At 50.4% G+C, this 21,294-nt stretch overlaps 1 protein-coding gene across 2 annotated transcripts in view; it reads left to right on the top strand.

Annotated features, from left to right (window-relative positions):
- The window catches only part of SUFU (SUFU negative regulator of hedgehog signaling), an 87,878-nt gene extending 73,573 nt beyond the window's left edge, over nt 1-14,305 (top strand). For both annotated transcript variants that reach the window (XM_063163310.1, XM_063163309.1), the window contains exons 11-12: nt 4,681-4,749; nt 7,928-14,305. In XM_063163310.1, the coding sequence (XP_063019380.1) occupies nt 4,681-4,749; nt 7,928-8,017 (159 nt within the window). In that variant the 3' untranslated portion in view covers nt 8,018-14,305. The remainder of the gene's footprint in view (nt 1-4,680; nt 4,750-7,927) is intronic.
- Nucleotides 14,306-21,294: the final 6,989 nt, after the last annotated feature.

The raw sequence follows: 21,294 nt of genomic DNA, 5'->3' as shown, positions 1-21,294 counted from the left end.
GCAGCTTGATTCCTATCTCAGCCTCTGAGAGTCTTCCTTGATCAGAGTCTCGCCAGCTGTGCCAGGCATTCAGCGTTGGTGTGACCTCTGTCCCCAGGAGCCTTTCCTGAGCTGAGAATGTCAATCCCTCATGGCAGCGTTGAACCCTGTAGTGAGAGATGGGGAGTTAACTGTGGGGTGGTACCTGTAAGCTGACTATAAATTCTTTAATGTTTTACTAAGCACCAGGTGCTTTCAAAGTCAGCCAAACTCATCTGGAGCCCCATGATCTTGTGTGCACTTTTAGATTTCATCCGTTTTCATATGTCTGCAGCTGAGTACTTGTATCAAGTCATGATACAGATTTCTCTGCCAGATGTGAGTATGAAAGCTTCAGCACAGAAAGCTTCAACACAAACTCCTTCAGGTGACCCATAGGTGAGCCCTGTGAATAAGAAGTAGATTTCAGCAACCTCAGGTGAGACTTGCCACGAGAGGGAGACAGCATGTGTTCCCTCAGCACATCCACCTGAATGAGACAGCCTAGCCTGGTGTTCTGAACATGTCTGGACACTTGCAGCTGTTAGTGAAGTGCTGAGAACCCAAACTTTGTACTTCAGTTGTGTGGTAGGTACCTGTGATAGAAAACAGGGACTTATCTTCTGGCTGTTGTCATCTTCCAAGCATCCGTAGCATGACTCAGTGCCACAAAACACAGAGCAAATGGAATCCAGATCTGCTGGCAGTGGTTTAGCACATGTCCAGGCCTCTCTAGGTCAGATCTGGGAGATCCTGGTGCGAGCAGGACTGTGCAGCACCCAAGGAGTTGTTTCAAGTACCCACAGCTGGCTGGCAGGGCCATTCACTGTTCATACTGCAAACAGCCATTGCTCAGGCGGAGCTGCACCCTGTGACCAGCTTTGGCAGGCTGGGTGTTTGCACAGGGCTGTGAAAACACAGTGCTGTGAGACTGGGCTGCTGCAGCACCCAGGACACCTGCTCAGGACTGCTCCTTTGCTTCCTCAGCACCAGCTGAGAGATTTCATGGGAGAAGAGGCTCGTTCGGTGCACATGGGATGGCTTCGTTTGCCCTCCAGATTGTGTCGGCTTTTCCCATGGCTGCAGCACAACAGTGGGGCTCTGTTTTCCTTTGGGAAGGGAATAAGCTGCTTCATCATTGTGATCTCTGTGTAGTGTCCTGTTGATAAGATCAGTCAACAGCATCAGAGGAAAACTCAGATTCAGTTCTGAAGTATAAAGTGAGTGAGGCCTATTTGTTTAATTTGAGCTTCTAAGGTTTAAATCCCAGAGGAAATTAAATTAGGTGCCTAGAGCAATGGCAGTCTGTCATGTTTATTTGCTGGGAATGTCACCTTTAATATCATGCACATACAACGTGTGTGTGTGTGTGTGTGTTAATGTAATGGGGTATCATACTGTGCAGGAGCAGGCATGCTACAAGAACTGGAAATGTGAAATATTGTGAGTGAGGGGTGCTGAGATAGGATTGGATTTATTCTCAGCCTTGTCCATAAGACTCACTCACCAGCACAAAGGTGGTTTAGCTAATTGCAGGTGGGAATGGCAGCCTGATCTATATATGAGCACAGGTATTAGTGCTCTTGGGCCGTTTTGATTGGGCTACTTCTAACAGGAGAAATCTTGTCTAGACGTGAATCCAGCATGACAATATTTCTTGCTTCCAAGCCCTCTTAAGCAGTTGGTGGCCTGCTGGCACATGCCTTGCCCCTACATGCTCAGGAGAACCTCAAGAGTGCCAGTTTCCTGTGCTGTGGGACATGGCTGTTTGTACATTTGGTTACACCTGCACTTTGGAGTGTCCCTTCTTCTCCAGGAAGGAAGGCAGGTCTCCCCAGCAGTGTGGGGTGGTAGCATTTGGGGTGGGTTTTTTTCTGACTTGGACTGTTAAGACAGGCTCTGAGACACACACTGTGTGTGTGAATGTCACTGCAGCAGTTTGTCACTGCAACCTGTGACACCTGCTGACCTCCAAAGTTAACTGTCCCTGCAGGGCTTGCAGAAGGCGCTGATCTTTCCTCACGTGCTGCACAGAGCAGGCTGCCATTGCTTTGAGCCCCCAAATGCAGCTGAGCTGAGCTGTGGTCTCCTGTCTCGCTCCACTTGTCAGACCTTTCAGGGAGCCAGTTCAGCTCAGTGCCTCAGTGGAATTTGTGCTTCTATTTCAGCTGGATTACCAAAATTCATGAGAGAGGGCAGTGAGCTGAGCTGACAGGCTCAGCCATCTTCAGGCACTGTACCCCAGTTTCAATGCTAGGCACACTGCTCCATGTAGGTTTGTCCTTAGCCAAGACCTGACCTGTCCCCTCTTTCATTCTCTCCACCCTTTGCTGTTTACCCCTGCATACCCCTGCATCTTATCTTCCTGCAGCCTCAGAGCAGGTGGCTGCCTTGCACATGTGGCTCCCATTTCTCTCCTGCCTGTGGCACCTTGGGAGTGCCCAGGGGTCTTCCTGCTGTGCTTGACTTCCAGTCTCCCTGCCAAAGCTGCAGCTCCTCATTCCTGCTCTCTCACCCATCCCAACCTCTGGCATTTTTGCTCATCCGTGGATGGCTGAATATTCATTTCCTCCTGGCCTGATTGCTGTGAATACCAATTCCTCCTCCTTTTTCCGGCTGTTCTGTAGATTTTGATGTCTGCCAAATTGTTTTCATTCCCTCACCCCACTGCAGACTGCACCTCCGCAGAAAGCGATCCTCTCGGAGCACAGCCCCACCCAGCCCTTCCTCCTGAGCTGAGTGATCAGGTTGCCCTCCTGCCTCCAACAGGGACAGACTTCTCCCTCCTCCTCCTGCAAACAGCCAGCAAATGAGTGTCTCCAGTTCAATGGCAGAAGAGTTGCAGGCCCCTGCAAGGAGACTGCAGCAGTTTGCGGTGGCACTGCATCTTTCACTGCAATGTTCCTCAGCTTGCCAGTCTGCAGATTGGTGCCAGGTTGCAGAGTCCTGTCCAAAGCAGCAAGCTGCTGGCTCCAAGCTGAAGCAGAGCTTTTCAGGCTCAAGGTATGATCAGAAAGGCCTGGTAAAGGTGCCTGCATTCATGCTGAGCAGCTTGGTCATAAACCCTGGCCTGGAGCCTGCTGCAGGTTGAAGCTAAGTGAAGAGGGGAATGTAGTGGAGAGGGGAGGTTGTGGTTCCATCATCCCCCAGGAAATCTGTGTGTAGTGGCAGCAGTGTGGTAATGTGGAGGGGAGAGGACTGCAGACACCTTGGATTTAGATTTAGTGGTTTTTGGATCTCTTGTCTTGCCCAAAAAAAGAAGAAAGGGAGACGAGAGTATTCAATTTCTCTTTCTGTCCAATAGTCCTGCTTATGTGTTGCCAAAATGGAGCCCAGAGGCTTCCACTTGCCCATGGCATCCTGGCAGTCATTCACTCTCCACTGTCCCTAAGCAGCCAGTGGGCACAGGAGGTGGCCTTCCTGCAGGGCAGTGGGACAGCCTGGCTGCCCCTCTTCCACATGTGAAGTGGAGAGCAGTGCAACTGGCTACTTAGCTTCACCACTGTTTGGTGCTAGAACAGTTCCTCTTCTGGAGCACAGGGCTCATGGCTGGGAAGAACAGGGAGAGGAAGGGTGAGAAAGGGGGCATGGGAATGGTGGGCTCTTCTGGGTGGAAAATAATGCCAGAGAGGAGGAAAGGGTGGATCAGAGGAAGGAAAGGAGGAGCAGAGGGAAAGAAACAAACCTGTAGGCTAAAATGGAAATAATAATCCACTGGATGCTGCTGCAACCTAACTCCCAGGAATGCTGCTCCAAGGCCCCCTCACTGCGTGGGGATGTTTGCCTGGTCCTGCACGGCCGTCTCTGCTCCTGTGCCAAGCCAGCTGTCCTGCCTAGAGCTCTGGCCTTTGCGGCTCTTGTGAAGAGGGCAGGATGTGTTTGCTTTTGCCTATCACATATTTTTTTAAAGAGGGTGGGAGTTCCTCTGCTTGAATTTCCAGGGCTGATTTCCCCCGTGATGTTTCTGGTTTCTGTGATTTGGGGGACTCCATGGAGCTGGGGTCGTGGTCCTCATCCAGGACTTTTGACTTGCCAGCAGCTGTTTTCTTGGACTGCTTCATGCTTGCCAGCCTGCTTTGAGATGAGCCAAAAGCTTTTCCAGCACAGGCATGCAGGATGGGCATGTGCCATCACAATATGGGGGTACCTTGCATGGGCACCTCTGGGAACACTTCCCATATCCAGCATCTGGTTCATGTGAACAATGTGCTGCACTGGGGTCAGGCCCTTCCCCATGCCCAGAGCACCAGCTCTGTATGGATCTCTGTCTCTTCCTATGCTGCTATTTCCTGATTAAACTGTGAGCTTGACTTCAATGGATCAGATGAAAGTGGCTGTCTCCCACTGTCTCTCCAACAGTTGTTATCTTGACCCTTTTTCCTCCTTCCCCACTCTTTCTGTCTAAAGCCAAGCCTCTAATTTTAGACCGAGGGAGATAATTGAGGGTCAAAAAGATTGCTGTGTAATTTCAACATTTTTTTCAGTGGTTGGGGTGGAAGACAAAGTTAGGAGCTCCTTGCCCTCAAACCTTTGTATTGCGGTAAAGAAGGACATATGGGAAGGAGTGAGTTGGTACAGTCTGCTCCATGCAGAATTCATGCTGTTCCTGCAATTAGCTAAAACTAAGAGTGTAAAGCATAATATACTGTATTTCCTTTGCAGATCCTATTGACTGAAGAGTTCGTAGAGAGAATGCTGGAAGATTTAGAAGATCTGAATTCTCCAGAGGAAGTAAGGCTGCATCATTCCTGTATCTTCCATGTACTGTCCCAGAGAGCTCAGCCCATCCTGCAGCTTGTCTTTGATCCTCCCCTCAGCCTGCAGGCTGCAGCCCTGCCCCATCCATAGACTTGAGGCCATGCTAAGCCTTCACTGTTAACTTCTGCTGTGAACTACTGAGGCACTGAGAGAAGGGATTGCAAGAAATACAAGACAGGGATAGGTATTAAGGGAGACTCTGTGTTTTGATTTCCATCAGCATCTCTTCCAGCAGAGTATCTGAGCACCCCAAATGAAAGCAGTGCAGCCCCTGGGCCAGGTGGCAGGGTTTCCTCCATGCCATGCATAGATATAGTCCTCACCAGCAGCTCCTAGCACATCACTTTACCTTCCCTGCTTTCAGAAAGGCTGGAAGTGGTGGTAGCACATATACTTTTGAACAATCTGTTGTATGGGCCTCCTTTAGTGGGTTTGGTAAGCAGGCAGGGCTGTTTCACATCTGCTACTTGGCCTTCACCTGCTGGCCCTGCACGGTGTGTGAAGGACCATCACCAGTCTGGAAGCATTACAGCAACAGCCAGGGGGGCTTTATAAAGCTGGTACTAAACTTCCCACTGCCATGTGATCTCTTCCTGGGGAACATTTAACACCCTGTCTCCCATGCATGCCATATAAATATTCTGCTTGACTTCAAAGATCAGTGGCAGAAATGACATGTAATATTTTTAATCCCATTTTTTACAGCTCCCTGCAGACTCTAAAGAAACTTTCCTTGGCTTGTAAAACAGCCCTCCCATCCCTTGCTCTGCTCCCCTCCCCCCAGGAAAATCTCAGGGCTCTAATTGTTTAATCCAGAGTTGACTTAATGCCAGGGTGTTCCTCACTGTGTGAGTGAGGGGAGCATGCTGCTGGCTGTGCAGTGACTTTCAGGCCAGCTTTTATCCAGTTAAACCTAATCCAAAGCTCATTTTTGCTAGTGACATGGAAGCCCAGGAGCACTTTGGTTTGAAGGTCCTTTAGTGAAGGCTTTGGACGGCTCATGTTCCTTCACTGTCCATTGAGACAAAGAGCGTGGCAGCTCCTGGCACAGCAACAGGGTGTTTGGTTCCCACTCACTGTGACTTTGCTGAATTGAAAAGTGAAAAACAAACAAATGCAAAGGATGACTTCTCCAAGAGGATTGCTTTGGAACCACTGCTGTTTATAAAAAGGAAAATACTTGAGATGAAATGTGATCTTTCAGCATCCAGATTCCTCCAAGGATTTGTAACTTGCAGGATCCGGGTCGGGCCAACTGAAAGCATTCCTCAGCAGGCCTGACTGTTGCTGATGATGTTCATGTGGTAGAATGAAGCACTGTGAGGAGTCTTTCCTTTGCCACATAAAGAACCACCTGTGTTAAGTGAAATTAAGTGTAATCATCTGTCTGAGTATCTTTCCATGTTTTTCACATGTCCTAGACAGCAACTCAGAATTCCCTGGGCTGTGCAGGGCCAGTAGAGTACATGGTGCAAGCTATACACAGGGCTTGAATTTATAGAAAAACATAAATAGGACTTAAGCTGTTTGTTTCCTAGAGGATAACGAACAGGAGTTTGTGGTAGCCTCTGTCCTGAAGAATCCTCCTGCTGTGCCCCCAGATCATGGATCAGACCACAAACAACCAACATATTAAGGTCAATGGATACTAACTGCAGGTTACCCTCATGGGCAGCTGCAAATGGAGCAAGGTCAGGAGCAGATTCATGTTAGAGACACCCTTGCTGTGGAGCAGGCAGCTGGAGGGGATCTCCTTTAGCAGGAGCCTCACACTGAGCCTGTGTTGGTTCTCATCAGAAACAGGGTGCTTATGGAAAGAAAGACAAGTAATTGGATAGAGACTGATGATTTCCAGTCACTGTCCCCTTGTACCAGCTCTCTTATCCAAACAGCCCTGGGAAGCCTATGGTACTGCTGCTCTGGGTCTGAGGACTCTCCTAGGAGAGGACCACTGTATCCATAACCATCCTGAATTAGCCACTTCCAGGGCAGATTGTCACTGGTGGTTTTGGGTCCCCACAAGATTCCTGCCTGGGAGTCCCATCAGGGTGTCAGGGAGTATCACAGGGCAAGGCAGTGCAACACACTGGATGCAGTACAGTTTTGAAAACAAAATGAGCCTGCAAACAGGCTTCCAGAGCTATCCCCCCACCATGGGATAGCTGTGTTTTGGGTCCTACGTTGGCCACTGAGATTGCATAAAATGCCTATGCAGAACTGGTTGCCATTCAGCTGTGGATGAGGCAGATTTGTGGCCTAAGAGATTCCACCCCACACCTTCACCCCCACCCCACAGCTGTGTTTGAGAGACCTGTGTGAATGCTTGGGCACGGGTCACGTGGTTGTGAGAAGGGTTGGTGGTAAGACTCCTTGCAGCTCTCTCCCTGAATTGGTTGTGTTTGGGTTCATGTTGGGGTGACTTTCTAGCCCGAGCAGGGACATCAGGATGGGACCAGTGGACTTGCCTTGTTTGGGAAACATTGGCCACAGACAGTGCTGTGTAAACCAGACTGGGGCAAAAAATCTCCCTTCTGTGTGCTTCAACCAGTGTTTGCAAAACAGCCTGAGCAGCTGAGTGCCTGTGTGAGCACAAGGCATTGTAGGGCTCTGTGAGGCCTTTGTGCCAGAAGTGGGAAGGACTGCAGCAGGAATGCTGTGCAGGCACATTGGCTCTCCCCAGCCAGGGCAGCACAGTTTGCCTGTCACCAGAGAGCTCTGATGGCTCACCTACATTCCACTCTGAACAGCAGGGGTTTGAAAGCTGCCCTCAGACTCCTTTTAAAGCAAATGTGGGCTCTGGGGGCTGGGCTGGGTGAAAGAAGAGGGACGTGGTTAGATAGGAGGGAAGACACTTCTGCTGCAAATCTTCCGAGAGGTTGGGAACTGGAAATATTGATGGGGCCAGAAACCCTCCAAAATTCATCTAATGAAATAAACAGCACTTGGGCTGAAAGCTCACAACTTTACTTTGGCAGCTGAGACAGGCCACATTATCTAATGTCCACTGCTGTCCAAAACATACCGATGGGGAAATGTTTTCTTAGTGGCCTCTTGTTTTAAAAAATAATAATAACATGGGACTGCCTGCCTTTGTTTTTTCTGTGCAGATTGTAGTGATATGCATTAATTGGTTCTCTTTACTGTCTTACAGTTTAAACTTCCAAAGGAGTACAGCTGGCCTGAAAAGAAACTGAAAGTTTCCATCTTGCCAGATGCCGTGTTCGACAACCCACTGCATTAGAGCTGAATTACACTATTCTAACAACTGGGAGAGCCAAGTTACTGTCCATTACCCAGTGACTCACAGGATAATTAATGCAGTAAAAACTCTGCCTGCAAATAAAAAGAGTTTGCTGCACAACCACTGCAAACAGAAGAGGAGCTACTCAGCACCAGCCCAGACTGAACTGAGCCCTTTCCTTTATCCTTCCCAAGGCTGAACTCTCTGGGAGCAGCCTGCGTATGTGTGAGTGCGAGTGAGAAATATTTAACTATGAAAATTAGTAGTAAGGATTCTTTCTCTCTCCTAGCTGCAGAACTCCCCTCTGCCTTAGCCCAGGGTGTAGACGCTCTGCACGCCTGTATTTACACATACATTTCTGCCAGGTGCGAGCCTATAATCCATGGATTAAATGTTCTTTACGTGACTCTGGAGTCCTTTTGTTAGCCAAACTTTTACTGACTGCAGAACTGTTCTTCCATGTGCTGTTTTTTTTTCTTTTTAGAAACAGAATGGTATTTCCCCTGTTTAAAGGAGGCCAAAAGCTCACATGCTTGAAGCTGAACAGATTTAAAGATGAACTTTCTAGTTCAGTCAAGAAAAACAAATACAGATCCTCCCTGCCCTCAAATTAGGCATGTTTTAAGTGTTGGTCTTGGTGCTATTAGCTATGGTATCACTGCAAACAGAGGCAACTTTATTCTCATGCATCCTGTCCTTGTGCCTGAACCCCAGGGAAGGTCGCAACCTCTGGTTTTGCACAAGCAGGAGGAAGAAAGCTACCGGGGCGGGGGAGATCTCCTGTTTACAGTGTGTTTATCTTTAAAGAGATACTGTCAAGTATTTTTTCCTTGCTATTGTACAGAATTTGAGAAGCTAGAAAGGATCATTTGTTCACAGGGACAACTTCAGCAGCTCTGCAGGATCGGGGGGCTGCTTGAAAGCATGTGAAGTGGAGATCTCTGCTGCCCTGGCACAGCAGAAAGGAGTCTCAGCCTCAATGAAGCCAGCTATTCTCCCTGTTCCAGCAGGGTTGTGCCCTAGTGCAGCTCCATTTTCCCCTCTAGCCTCGCTGTGGTGGCTCTTGTTGCTGACCTTCCTCCTTTCAGATGGGTTGGAACTGTAAAGCATCAAAACCAGTTTGAAAAGACACTCTCTAGATCCCTGTGGCTTCCTCCTTGGATCAAAAGGAGTGTGCAGAGGAGCCGGTCTCTGCAGTGCCAGGTTGTGTCTCTGCATCAGCTGCTGGCCCTGTGGATACCTGCAGCAAACACCGCAGCTTTACCCCCTGCTGCTGCTGCTGCTGCTGCTGCAGGGTGTTTCTGATGCATATTCCCCAGCCTTCCTCTGCCCATTGTCTTTTGGTGACAACTCTTCACTCCTTGTCAGGGGAGGTGCAGCTTTCCTTCCCCCCCTTTCTGCCTACAAGATAACTGGTGGTTTATGCGCACTTGCTGTGTGATTCTAATACAAGTACAACAAAAGCTTTTAACACTTAACTCCCCTGATCAAACAACAAAGTCCAGGAGGCCTCACAGTACCCTGGGGTCGGTTTTCTGTTTGTTTTCTGATTTAATTTCTTCCCAGCACAGTCAGCTTTGATGTTTTCTGCATATATTTGAGGCTAGTTAATGTTGGTCAAGAAGCAGAGCTAGGAGCCACAAAGCTCTCCTTGGACTTGCTACAGAATTCCTCTGTGGCCTCAGGCAAGTCACTCAATGTCTCTCTGTGCAGAGAGGGTGACTATTGACTAGAGGGCTGTAGGACCTACCGAAGCATGCCAGGGTTTGCAGGGGAGGGCGTGCTTTGTGTACAAAGTAGTATTTGTATTATTATAATTGTTTTTATATTATAATTTAAGGCAGGCCAAATGCAGGGTCCAACACTGCTCTGCAGAACCTTCCTTTCTGCAAAGCAATGAAAGCAATTTACATGTAAATGAGTTTGTCATTTTGTCTGAACTCAGAGGATCATCTTAAAATCCTGCTGTGAAAGAACAAACTTTCAGATATCTGCATGTGCCAGCCAGAGTGATTTCTGTGCTGTGGCAGGCTGCATTCATCCATGGGATCTCTTGGCCAGTTTTCATTGTCCTGGTTAGCACTAAGCGTCCCTTCTGCACTGTAGATGTATGTGCAAGGGACAGCGTGGGTGGGAAAGTGCCATGAAAACCTACCAGTCCAGCTTCAAAAACACTGTGCCCAAGTGTCCCACCACAAGATAATGGGCAAACAGATAATTGTGGCAGTGGGGAAAAGGCAAGGGCAGCAATTACAATTTTGTCCCAAAGCCATCCAACAGTAGCCCATGGATGCTCTTGCACGAGCTTGCTGGGGGTGCTGCAGCAGAGCTGGCCTGTTGCCACGATGCTGGCTGCTCTTCCTTGTTTCCAGATGCTAGCTCTCATTAAAAGGAGTTTAAAATCCACATCTTGGTGGAGAAGGGACATTTGGAAGGTCAATTGTTGCTATTCCTGCAGAGATCAGCACGGGGCAGAGAGAAGTCCATCAGACCCTCTCTGGGCCCTGACACACATCTGGAAAGCTTGGGACCTCCTGCCCTATGAACTCTTGGAGCCTTCACGGCAGGGATCTGGTGCTGTATGCAGGGAAAGCACCTCCTCCAAGCTGGCTCATGCTCCAGTTCTGCCTTTCTCATGCAAGTGTTTTCCTCACTGTATTTACTCTCATCAGATGCTCTAGGCTGGGTTTCCATTGACTTCAGAGGGAGCACGCTGAATGCATGTGATAATCCACCCAGTATCCTTGTGTGTGTGTGTGTGTGTGTGTGTATTTTTGTTCCATGTCATGTATTTATATATAGTTCTGTGTATTTGAGTTATGAACAGGTGGCATGCCAGAAATGTCTATTTCTGAGACACTTTCTCACAGATCTTTGCTGGTAGCCAGATAACAATTGAGGGGGGAAGGCTTGAAGGGAAGGAAGTGAAATCTTCCTATTTAGGTAAGGGGGGAAATATTAGACAAATAATTGCTAAAATAGAATTCTGTGTCTTATTGTTAGAGCAGCTATGAGAACCTGGTGAAAGTCAGCCCTTAAGCTCCCTGGTCATGTTGCTGCCTCTCAGCAACTTATCTAAGAGTAAGAAAGTTGCAGTTACTCAGGATCCTGAAGAGCTGGGCAGCCACAGGACATCCCCTCGCGATTCACATCAAGTTTGCAACCCTGCCAAAGGCTTACTCACTGGCAAGTAAATGAGATGTGAAGTTTGGACATTTTCATCTTGGGGCAAGAGGGCATGTCTGTGTGTGAATGAAATGGAAAAGAAACCTTTGTATTTTAGTGAGCAAGTAGTTTGAAAGAGGGAAGTCATCAGTGCTAATAAATACCATGGTGTTTTTCTAGCCCAAACCTGATGAGATGGTAGGACCACTGGTGGTGTTTTCTTCTCGATTGTTTAGGAGGCCTGAAGCAGGTTTGTATGGACCCAAAACCTGTGGGGCTTGTGTTGGCTAAAGACAGTGACCTGGATGGAAATGAAAGCATTCTGTTTAGAAGCAGTGAGTACAGGATTTCTCTCTCTTGAAGAAATCTGGCAATGCAGGTCAATTCAGATATTTGGAAAGATGAAGAGCATTGAAAATCCAGCATGTGACAGTAATTCTGAAACAGGAGAAGTCTTAAAAGCCAGGACTACTCTCTCTCTCTCACAATTTCTGATTAAAAACAGGACAAGGAATGTATAATTTCAGTATTAAAGTATGTAGGGTGTGATCTGAGCAGAGCAGTCAGTCTTGTAGCTGCTGTAACCATATTTTCAGTGGCTTAGATAGATGGTGCCTGCTGTGTCTAATTCTTTGAGGATGGTGTATATTGGTTTTACTCTACATGGAATTGCCAACAGTGATTTGAAATTATATTCTGAAGCTCTTCTCTTTAAATATTCAGTTGCTCTTGGATGGCTTTTGAAATTACACCATCAGGTCATCAAATGGTCTTGGGAGAAGTGAGGGTTGTGTTGTTTTTCATCTGGGACCAGTAGAAATATTTTTTTAAAAAACCCAAAACCCAAAACACTTGAAAGCAATGCTTGGCTCTTCCCTCCTCCTAGGTTGGCATCCAGAGTCCATGTCCTGCTTTGCCAGCTTGTACCTGGCCAGGGCAGGGCAGCATCACATCAGGTGGGGAGCAAAGCTTCAGGCCAGAGCAAGCCCTTAGACCATGTGTCCAGTTTTTCCGTAGCCCAGAGCATGGCCTTGTGCCTTCTGGCTTCACTGTATCAAGTCTTGGGGCTGTATTCAGTCCCTACTCCATCTGGGCCAGGTGAGGAAGGGTTCCAGCACCAGGAGAGCCCTTCCATGTCCCAGGGACTGGGTGGCTGCCCTCCTGTGAGAGAACACATTGTGCCTTAATTTTTCTGTGAGTGAAGCTGCAGGGGCAGACGAATTGTCAAGCAACCAAGAATTCCTTTCTGTGCATCTGTCCCTATTAATAAATGCCAGCCTGCACATCAGCAAGACTCTATCCAGAGCAATCTCAAAATCCACATTTGCCTATGGCGTTCACCTCTTAAGATTTTAAAGCTGGGTTAAAGTCCCTCAACCTAACAAGCTCTGTTTCAAACCCACTATTTTTATAACATTTTTTTCTGTTGTGCAGTGTCTGCTTGTTCTCTCTTCTTTCAAAAAAACCCAAGCCTTGTGTTTGACATGAGTCCAAAATTTCAAATGGAGAATAGGCCTGAGGTTGCAAATGTGCTGTAAACGTGGTCCCGTATCAACTTGTCTCACAGGCAGTGAACCTGTCGTGTATTGTGCTTCATCACCTCTTCATTTCTACCATGATTCTGTTTCCTCTAAAGTCGCTGACAGACCATAAAATCATCATAAGTGGCACATCAGTTCACAAACGTCATTTCTAGTCTGCTGTGAAGGGGCTGCCCCGCCCCTTTCCCTTGCTGGAAGACCACAGCATCGTTCACCTGCTTGTGGAGCTCTGATAGCCGGAGAGGATCATCAGCCCAGGAAGGGCTGCACATGGCAGATGTGGCTGGCCAGGGCCTGGTTGTTTTTAAACTGTCCTGATGCTGTGCCTGCCTTCTTTAAAAAGAGGAAGAGAGAGAGAAACAAACCCAACCTCAAAAAGGCAGAAGAAAATTTCCTGCCCATTGTCATGTTTTGCAAACACTGTTCTTTTCTCTTGCCCTCTCCCTCGGCTCCCGACGAGGCTGGAGATGAAAATGGCTCCTTTGTTCCTTTCCCTGGGGCCCAACTGCAGCGAGAGTGCGGCTCCGGAAACTCCAGAGCACGAGGGCCAGGGAGGGAGGGCCCGAGCTGTCACCGTGTGCGGTGGGTCCTGCACAAACACAGCTTGGTGACAATGCCCCGAGCAGGGTGGGAGCAGGAGGGCTCCCTGGTGCTGGTGACGAGGCTCCCGGCCTGTCTCTCTACAGAAGCAAGCAGGATGCAAAACACACAGGGGCTGAGGAAGGGGAGGTGGGTGTGAGTGGCCATGTTGTGCTGGTAGGGACTGATCACGGGCTGGGGAGCTCTGGGTTTTGGCTTTCCCCAAAGTGGGAATCTGCAGCCCCGTGGAAGCAGGCAGCATCCTGCTAGGGGCTTGTAGTGGTGCCCTGGCTCCTGCACTGGGATGCTCCTTGCACACATCCAGCCTTGTAGTCCTGGTGCTGTGAGTTTGGCCCCAGTCATGCTCCAAACCCAAGTTTACTCTTTCAAAACCCTTCTCTTGTCCAGACCAGGCTGGACACCTTAACTTTTTCCCTTTTTTTAAAGGGATGGAGGTTTTGCCTCTTGCTGGGGACACTACTTGTTTTGTGTGCTGAATGGGAGCAAAAGCAAGGTTCCCAGGGCAGGGGACACATGGGTGACTGGGACCACAGCAAACCCTGACCTCTGGGGTTGCCCTTGCAGCCTTGGGGTGAGCTTTTCTGTCCTTCAGGCATGTACACGTGTGTGTGTTTGGGGGTGTGTGTGGGTGTGTGTGTGTGGTCTGCAGACGCAGGGGTCATGTGGATGGAGGAGCCCCAGGACACTCCCAGCGGGGCTGGAAGGAGCCTGTGTTTCTGTGGCCAGTGTACCAGTACCTTGTAGATGGCCTTTCTTCCCTCTCCCCTCCTCCTTTTTTTTATAAAAGACAAAAAACAAACAGAAAGCTAAACTAGCAGAGGTTTTTAAATATTTTATATTAGTTTCTAATGTAAATTCTTACATTGTTATTGCAGTGCTGGGTGTGTTTCGCCTGCACGTGACTTTTTGTAATATTTTTGTGAATCACTAAACATTTTTTTTCCTCCCGTGTATTCTAAGTGCATTAAAGGTATTTGCAGAATTGTCAGTGTCCTTCTCTGCGGGCAACATAGTGGGACTGACTGTCTCCTGCTCAGCTCTGCAACTCCTTTGGCAGCTCCTTCTCCTCGTTGACACCTTCTTCCCTGCTCCCAGGGAAGTGGGGTCTCCTGCCCAGACCTCTGGACTACAAGTGTGGGAGGGAAAGGGATCTTTTCTTCCCCTAAAACCTCAGCAAAATGTCTGGTCCCAGGACCTGCCAGATTCAGCATCTTCCATGAGCATCTGCTGGCAAAACCCTTTGAGTCAAAGCAGCCTGAGTGCCCTGACAGGCAGGGTTTTCCGTGCTCTTTGGACAAGCTGGAGTAGGGAGTGCTTGCACGTGGCTCCAAGGATGCAGCCAGTTGGCTGAGAGATGGCAACCTCGTCCACCAGCACAGGAAGGAGGGAGCTGGGGTGAGTGTCAGGTCAGGTCCGTGTTCCTGTCCTCTGCCAAGTGCCTCCTGGCTTCAGTGGGACTTGTGGGGGTGTGGATGTGTGTGCAGAGACTGAATATGCTGGAGAAGAGACACAGCAAACACTTATGAAAAAATATTACTGAGCTAATGTTGCAATGATTTCCCAGTAACACAGAACGATTTTGCAGTAATCTTTTTACACTCCTCAGTAATAAATGCCTTTAAGGCCAGAGAAAAAGGGTGGAATATCTGGGCAGGGGGGGAGGGAGATTGCAGTGCTCAGAGGAAGGATGACAGGGAAAGGAAAGGATGCATGGAGAGCCAAAACCCAGCTTTAGGCAGGTTTTGCACTTGCTCTTCGCAGGTGTTATCTCAGCCCACCCTGCATCAAAAGGGGAGCAATCAGCAGAAAGGGTTTCTGCAAGGATTTCTTTTCCTTTGAAGTTTGGAGTGAAAGCCGTCCTTTTCCTGAGACCTCTCCCACAGCTGCATCCAGACACAAACTGCCCCAGCCCCAGTGCAAAGCAGTGAGATCTCCAAGCTCTGCCAGTGCAGAACAGCCCTGCTGGACGTGACAAAGAGAACCTCAGCTTGGTAAGGTTTCACCATCTCACTTGGGGAAATCTTGATGGTCAGTGGAGTTCCCCAGTGAGGTTATTTACCCAGACAGGGGCTTGGGGGGAGAGAGGCCACCCACAACTGGTTCTTTGGCCCAAGACCCCCTCATGCCTCTTGCCTTCCCAGTTTTTGAAGCATACACAAGCCCAGGGCTGCCCCTTTAACACATCCCAGCAAGGGACCCCACGTAGTGCTGGCAACCCTCACTGTCAGCCACTTGGTAAATTTAATTAATGAATTAAACTATCCACTTGTGCCTTTCCTGTGGTGGCCAGGCAGTACCCCCTTTGCAGCACTGCATCCCAGCTGATTCCTCTGCTCAGCCCCAAATCCAGGGGGGACCCTGGAGCTGTGGCACAGCGGGACGCCTTCTCCTGCTGGCACCCTTCCCCAGGGCCCACCACGGGCACGGCCGTGCCCAGCCCAGGCAGCCTCGCTGCTCTGCCTGCACCCCAGCCAAAAGCACCTTCGGGCAGTGAATTTAATTAAGGTTTCTGAAAAGCAGTGTCTGGGAGCCCCTCCTGGATCTGCGGCTCTGAACTTCATTAGGAGCGGTTTGTTGCTAATAATGCCGGCAGCTTCTCTAATTAATAATGGAAGGGCTGTGAGCAGATGCCAAGCCAGGAGAGGGAAGGATTTGTTTGTTTATTTCGCTCCTCTCTTGGTGGTTTTTTTTTTCTGGAGTGTAGAGAGAGGGCTGGGGCTCATTTCCCATCTGAGAAGTGAATGGCAGTGGCTGGGAACCTCAGTGGGGAAGAGGGTGCACCTGTGAAGCTGAACAGGGAGATGGAGCGGGGCGGGAGATGGGCCCCCATGGGTGGAACAGAGGAGCATCCCCACAGCAGGGGCTCCTACTCCTGTGGTGCTCCCTGCCCACCCAGGACAGAGCCAACGTCACTGGACTCGGGCACCCAGGAACAGTTCTGACCCCCAAGCCCCTCACAAAGCATCACCCCCACAGCATGTCCCTTCCCATGGCACATCCCCGTCCCATGCCATGTCCCCTAGCCCATGGCAGGATGGTGCAGACATGGGAGGGAAGTGTTCTGCATGCTTCAGGCCCCTGCACCACAAGGATGTGTCATACAATGCCCAGAAATGTGGGCTCACAGGAGATCAGCACACCATGTCCCTTTGGGTTTTGTTGTTTGGATATTTTTTCCCTCTTTTCCCCTCATTTCTCTCCTGCTTGCTGTCTCTCCCAGCTGATGTTTGTGGCACAACTGGCCACAGCAGCACCTTGGTGCAGAGGAGAAGCTCCTGACATGACCCAGTGCACAGGACCCAGCATGTTAATGCCCCGTATTCCTGGGGGCCCGATGGCCAAGCCATGGCTGGAGAGGGTCCCAGAGCAGCCAGGCTTGGCCAGATCCTGCTGCCTCCCTCTGGCACAGGACAAGCACCCCCAGCCAAGTTTTGGGGACACCAGGGAACCAGCAGGCATCCTTGTCCTGTTGCTTGTCACAGCCTCAGGTCTGGCGTAGGAAAGCAGCACCTGGCAGGAGTGGGAGGAGACTGTAGGGACACCCCCTGCATGCCCCAGCTCCCTGTCTAGGCACCCACGGCCTGCCTAAAAGCTCCAGCTTCTCCAAACAGCTTCCAGAGCAACTGTTCCTGCTGTCAGGCAGGGTTTGCACTGGGGAAAAAATGACATTACCTTGCCCTGTCACCTCATCACTCACAAGAACTGAAGCAGTGTTTGGACAGGCCACAGCAGCTCCGCCACAGTGGCCTCAGTGCAGGCTTTGTCCCCTCTGTCCCCTCCATGCCCCACTGCTCACCTGCCACAGGGAAGCACTGCCTGCAGCTTCATGTCAGGCAGTGGCCATTGCCACAGTGGCTTTCCAAGAAAGCATACCTCAGGTTTGGTTTTGTTTTTCCTAGGGGAGGAGTATTTTAATGCCCTTTCCCAGCATTCTCATTTCCTCCGACTTTCTACACTCTGGCCACAAACCATAACCTGCTGGAGGGCAGTGAGCAGGGCTGTCCCGTGCTGGAGATGTTCCTGCTGCAGGAGATGGGGTACCTACTTTGGAAGGGCTGGACAGCAGGGAGCAAGGAAAAAGCATGGTTAGATATTAAAAAATCTCCAGGAGTGTCCAAGGCCAAGATGACCTGGGAGACCCAGCTTGCTGCCCAGGCTGGGATCATCCCTGTCTGCTTAATGCACAAATCCCTTCTGTGGCTGTTAGAAATGCTGGAGCAAGCGTGGGGCCATGGCATCTCGTATGCCCCACTTGCTTTTTGAAATGGAATATTATCAGAAGCTTGCAGCAAAAGGGGAAACATGAAGGCAAAGGGGCTCAGGAGTGGAGGGGTGGCTGGGCTGTGTGACAGGGAGCATCCCTGGGGCACAGGGCGCTGTGGCAGCCTGCCCAGCCCCAGCACAGCCAGCTGAACAATGCTGCGAGGCGTTGGGAACACACTCAGTACTGGGAATCCCAGTCCTTGCCTTAAAAGGAGATTTCAGCGAATGATTTTATTGGAAAATTGTTTTCTGATTATTCAGCTTGTTGAAAGTTTCATTTCATTATTTGCAACAGGGTGGGAGGGGGGCTTCGGCTGCACAGGAACAGTGATGGCCAAGGATGTTTCCGTGAGTTTCTAGTCCAAAAGAGCCCATTAAATCATCGTGTTTTACCTCCTGTGTTTGAGAGCAGAGAATTTCCCCCATTCCCCTTGCACTGAGCCCAATAACTTGTGGTTTTGATTCAAGCGGGCGGCCCAGGACGACGTCCTGTCTCGGCTCGGTGACTTCAAGAGAGGAAGAATCTCCCACTGACTTCCCTTTGCTGTTTGTCCTGGTGGCCAAAAAAAAATGCACCCCCAAGAGCAACACCCCACTGCCAACTTATTTCTGATGCAGCTGCATCCTGCTTGGAGCCTCTTTTGGATGAAGGGGGATGCCCAGACCGCCCCTCAGCTGGAGCAGGTGTGCCCTCTGAGCTGCACAGATTGATACATAGCAACAGCAGGATACCCCCAGCCTGCCCTCAGCAAGCAACTCAAGGGTTAATAAACTTCAAACAGATGTGACCAACGTGTCAAGACATGAGAAGTACGTGGTATGGATGTTTATAAGCACATCGACAGAAGGCATTCATAAAAGGTTATAAACTGTGGTAATAAGCAACCCATCAACTTGTTTGGACTCTAACACTTGATTAACCATTTATTAAAAGGTGCAGTAATCATTTATAAGCCATAAGTGGGACCGTACGTAAAGTATGACTCCTTTTATGTTAATAGATGCCTCAAGAATTTCCTCTCCCTTTCTGACATGTTTTGGGTGGTTAAAGGCTAACCCTGGCTGCCAGGTGCCACAGCCCCTCCTTAGTGCTGTGCTTTAGCTGGATTCACTCCAGGAGCCTCCCACTCTCCTGACACCCGTGGAGGAGATGTGGGTGTCCCCACCACAGGTTTGCCAGGGCCCTGGGGTTTTGTTTGTGGAGGGTTCTCAGTTTGTTCTGGCCAGGCTCTGGGTGACCTCCAGCACCAGTCTCTCTCCTCAGAGACTGGCAGCAGGGAGGGGCGGATGGACAGAGAGGTGTTGGCTGCCAGCAGAGCAGGGGCAGCACAAGGTGGTGGGCAGCAAGGGAAGCCTGGCAGCTCTGCAGGGAGAGGAGGGCCATCAGATGCAGGAAGAGCTCAGGCACTTCTCCCAGGCCTTCCTGCAGAGCCCACACAGGCCCTGCTGCCCACAGGTCCCCACAGGTCCCCAAAGGAGGATCTGTGGGGGGACAGCGAGTACCAAGCGCTGAGCTGAGCAGAGTGGATCATGACAGGGAGACTTCAGAGGGGTTAAAACCACCTGCCTAGAGACCCTGGAGCCCTGGGGTGCCCGGGAGAAGGAGAGAGCACAGAGAGAGCTGGGAACCCCCTCCCTGCATTCCCCATGCAGGAGTCTGTTCAAGCCCCAGGCTGCCAACACACCAGGATGAGACAGAAATGCCTCCAACACAAAAGCAGCTTCATCCTTCTGTCAACAGGACCCTCCTTTTTTGTTTGCCATCGCACTCCTGCCCCCAGACAGGTCGTGTTTTCCTTCCTGGTGTCTTAACAAAACCTAAACCAATAATTGCTCCCATTACACAACCAGGAGTGACAGTTTATTAGCCATGCTTCCTGACCTAATTTATACCAGTGCTCTCCTGCTTTTCCCTTCACTGTGGGCAAACAGACCTTTAAGCTTTCTGAGAGGAAGTTTAAACCCCAGTAGCAGTGAGTGCATGGGCCACAGCTCTGGAGAAATCCCCTGCCCTCATATGCCTCAGTTTTCCCCAGCTGCACCAAACTGGAGCCCAGTGGCACCACTTGGCTTTGGGGCTTCAGGTTTGGGGTTGCACAGGGCATGGCAGCCTTGGATGCTCTGCCCTTCACAGGAAAGCCCAAGAGCTCCCTGGCAGGGGGCTTTCTAGCAGGTGTGTGGCACTGGGTCATTTGGCTGGAGCCGACTTGAATTGCAGGGAACATGCAGAAAATGAACAGGAAGGCTGAGAAACTGATGTGAAGATTGCAAAAATTACACCTTGTTCTGGGCAGGGACCACAGGGGCCTTCTGGTGGGAGAGTGGCTGAATGGAACTGCAGATGGGAATGGAGGTGGTGGGATTGTATCCTGCTCCCATCCTGTCTCCCATGATCAGACTTGGGGCTGGCATCCTCATGTCGCAGGCTTGTTGCTGGGCTGGCAGCACTGAGGGGCTCCATCTTTCCCTCAGGGAAATGCCTCTCTGTGGTGTGGGATGCTGGGCCAGAGATGGACGCGCCAGGGAAAGGGCCAGCGCAGGACTGGGCCACTGGTAGCCACGGGCTCAAGGCAAAGGGCTGCTGCTTTCTGCCCTGGCCTTGAGGACAGAGAGGGGCTCTGTGTGAGTCCCTGCACCCAGGGGATGGTGACACAGCAAAGCAAGCGCCCCGGGGCAGGAGGATTTACACGGCCATTTGGGAGGCTGTAAATCCTGACCTCACCACTACAACACAGATCAGGTGGGAAATGCCTCAAAAAATGGCTTTTCTACCTGTGGCACAGCCTGGGCTTTGGGGAGTGCCAGCCTGGACAGACTGTGGGAGCAGCCAGAGGGATTCACTGCCAGAATGGCCTTCCCTTTTCCCAGCCTGTGGTGGGAGACTCACCACACTGGGGTCTGTCATCAATTGTTGCCATCATTTCCAGACCCCTTTTAAGATGAGTTACTTTTAACCCCCTCCAGTACGTTTGTCAGAGTGCAGTGGTGAAACTGCCCAGAGCTCTGCTGAGGAAAAAGAAATGTGGGCAAATCCCAGGGATGGTGGCTGCCCCGGATGCCCTCGCCAGCTATGCCCTGTTAAAGGCTGCCCAGCTCTGGCAGCACTTCTACAACTGGCAGCAGAAGGTAAAATGAGACCAAGCTGCATTTTTTCCCCTTGTCCACCCAGCAAACTATTACAGCTTTCTGCCAGGTCCTGTCCCCTGGGTCTCAGGGGAAGGAGCCGCCCCAGGAGGGAGAAGAGCAGAGGAGCCTGTCTGGCCGCCAGTCTCCATCGTGCTCAGAAAAAAAGAATAAGAGAAAATTGTGCTGGATTTTTTTGTTTGGTTGTTTTGGGGTTTTTTTAATATATATGGAGGTTTTGTGGCTTTGACGCAGTTTCCTGAAAATCCTGCCTCATCCTGCCAGGGACTGAGCAAATGCACATCCCAGCCCTCGGCGTTGGGGAGAGAAGGAGGAGAAGCCAGGGAGGGAGAGAAGAAAGCCTTTGCCAAACTGGCCTGACCAGAATGTGACACAAGAGCAGGAAATGAGTCACGCCGGCAGGGCAGCTGCTCCCAGGCATTTGCATAGAAAGAAACCCCACCAAGCAGGGAACTACACTGGCCCTCATCCGGCTCCCCCTGTTCCAGCCCCACAGCTGCCGGCCCGCTCCGCACTCACCAGCACCAGCAGCACCCCGAGCTCAGCCAAGAGGGTGAGCCCTGG

The sequence above is a fragment of the Melospiza melodia genome, chromosome 9 (assembly GCF_035770615.1).
Source record: "Melospiza melodia melodia isolate bMelMel2 chromosome 9, bMelMel2.pri, whole genome shotgun sequence".
NCBI classification, from domain to species: Eukaryota; Metazoa; Chordata; class Aves; order Passeriformes; family Passerellidae; genus Melospiza; species Melospiza melodia.
Note: the sequence above shows the minus strand (reverse complement) of the source record. Positions and strands in the feature narration are given on the sequence as shown.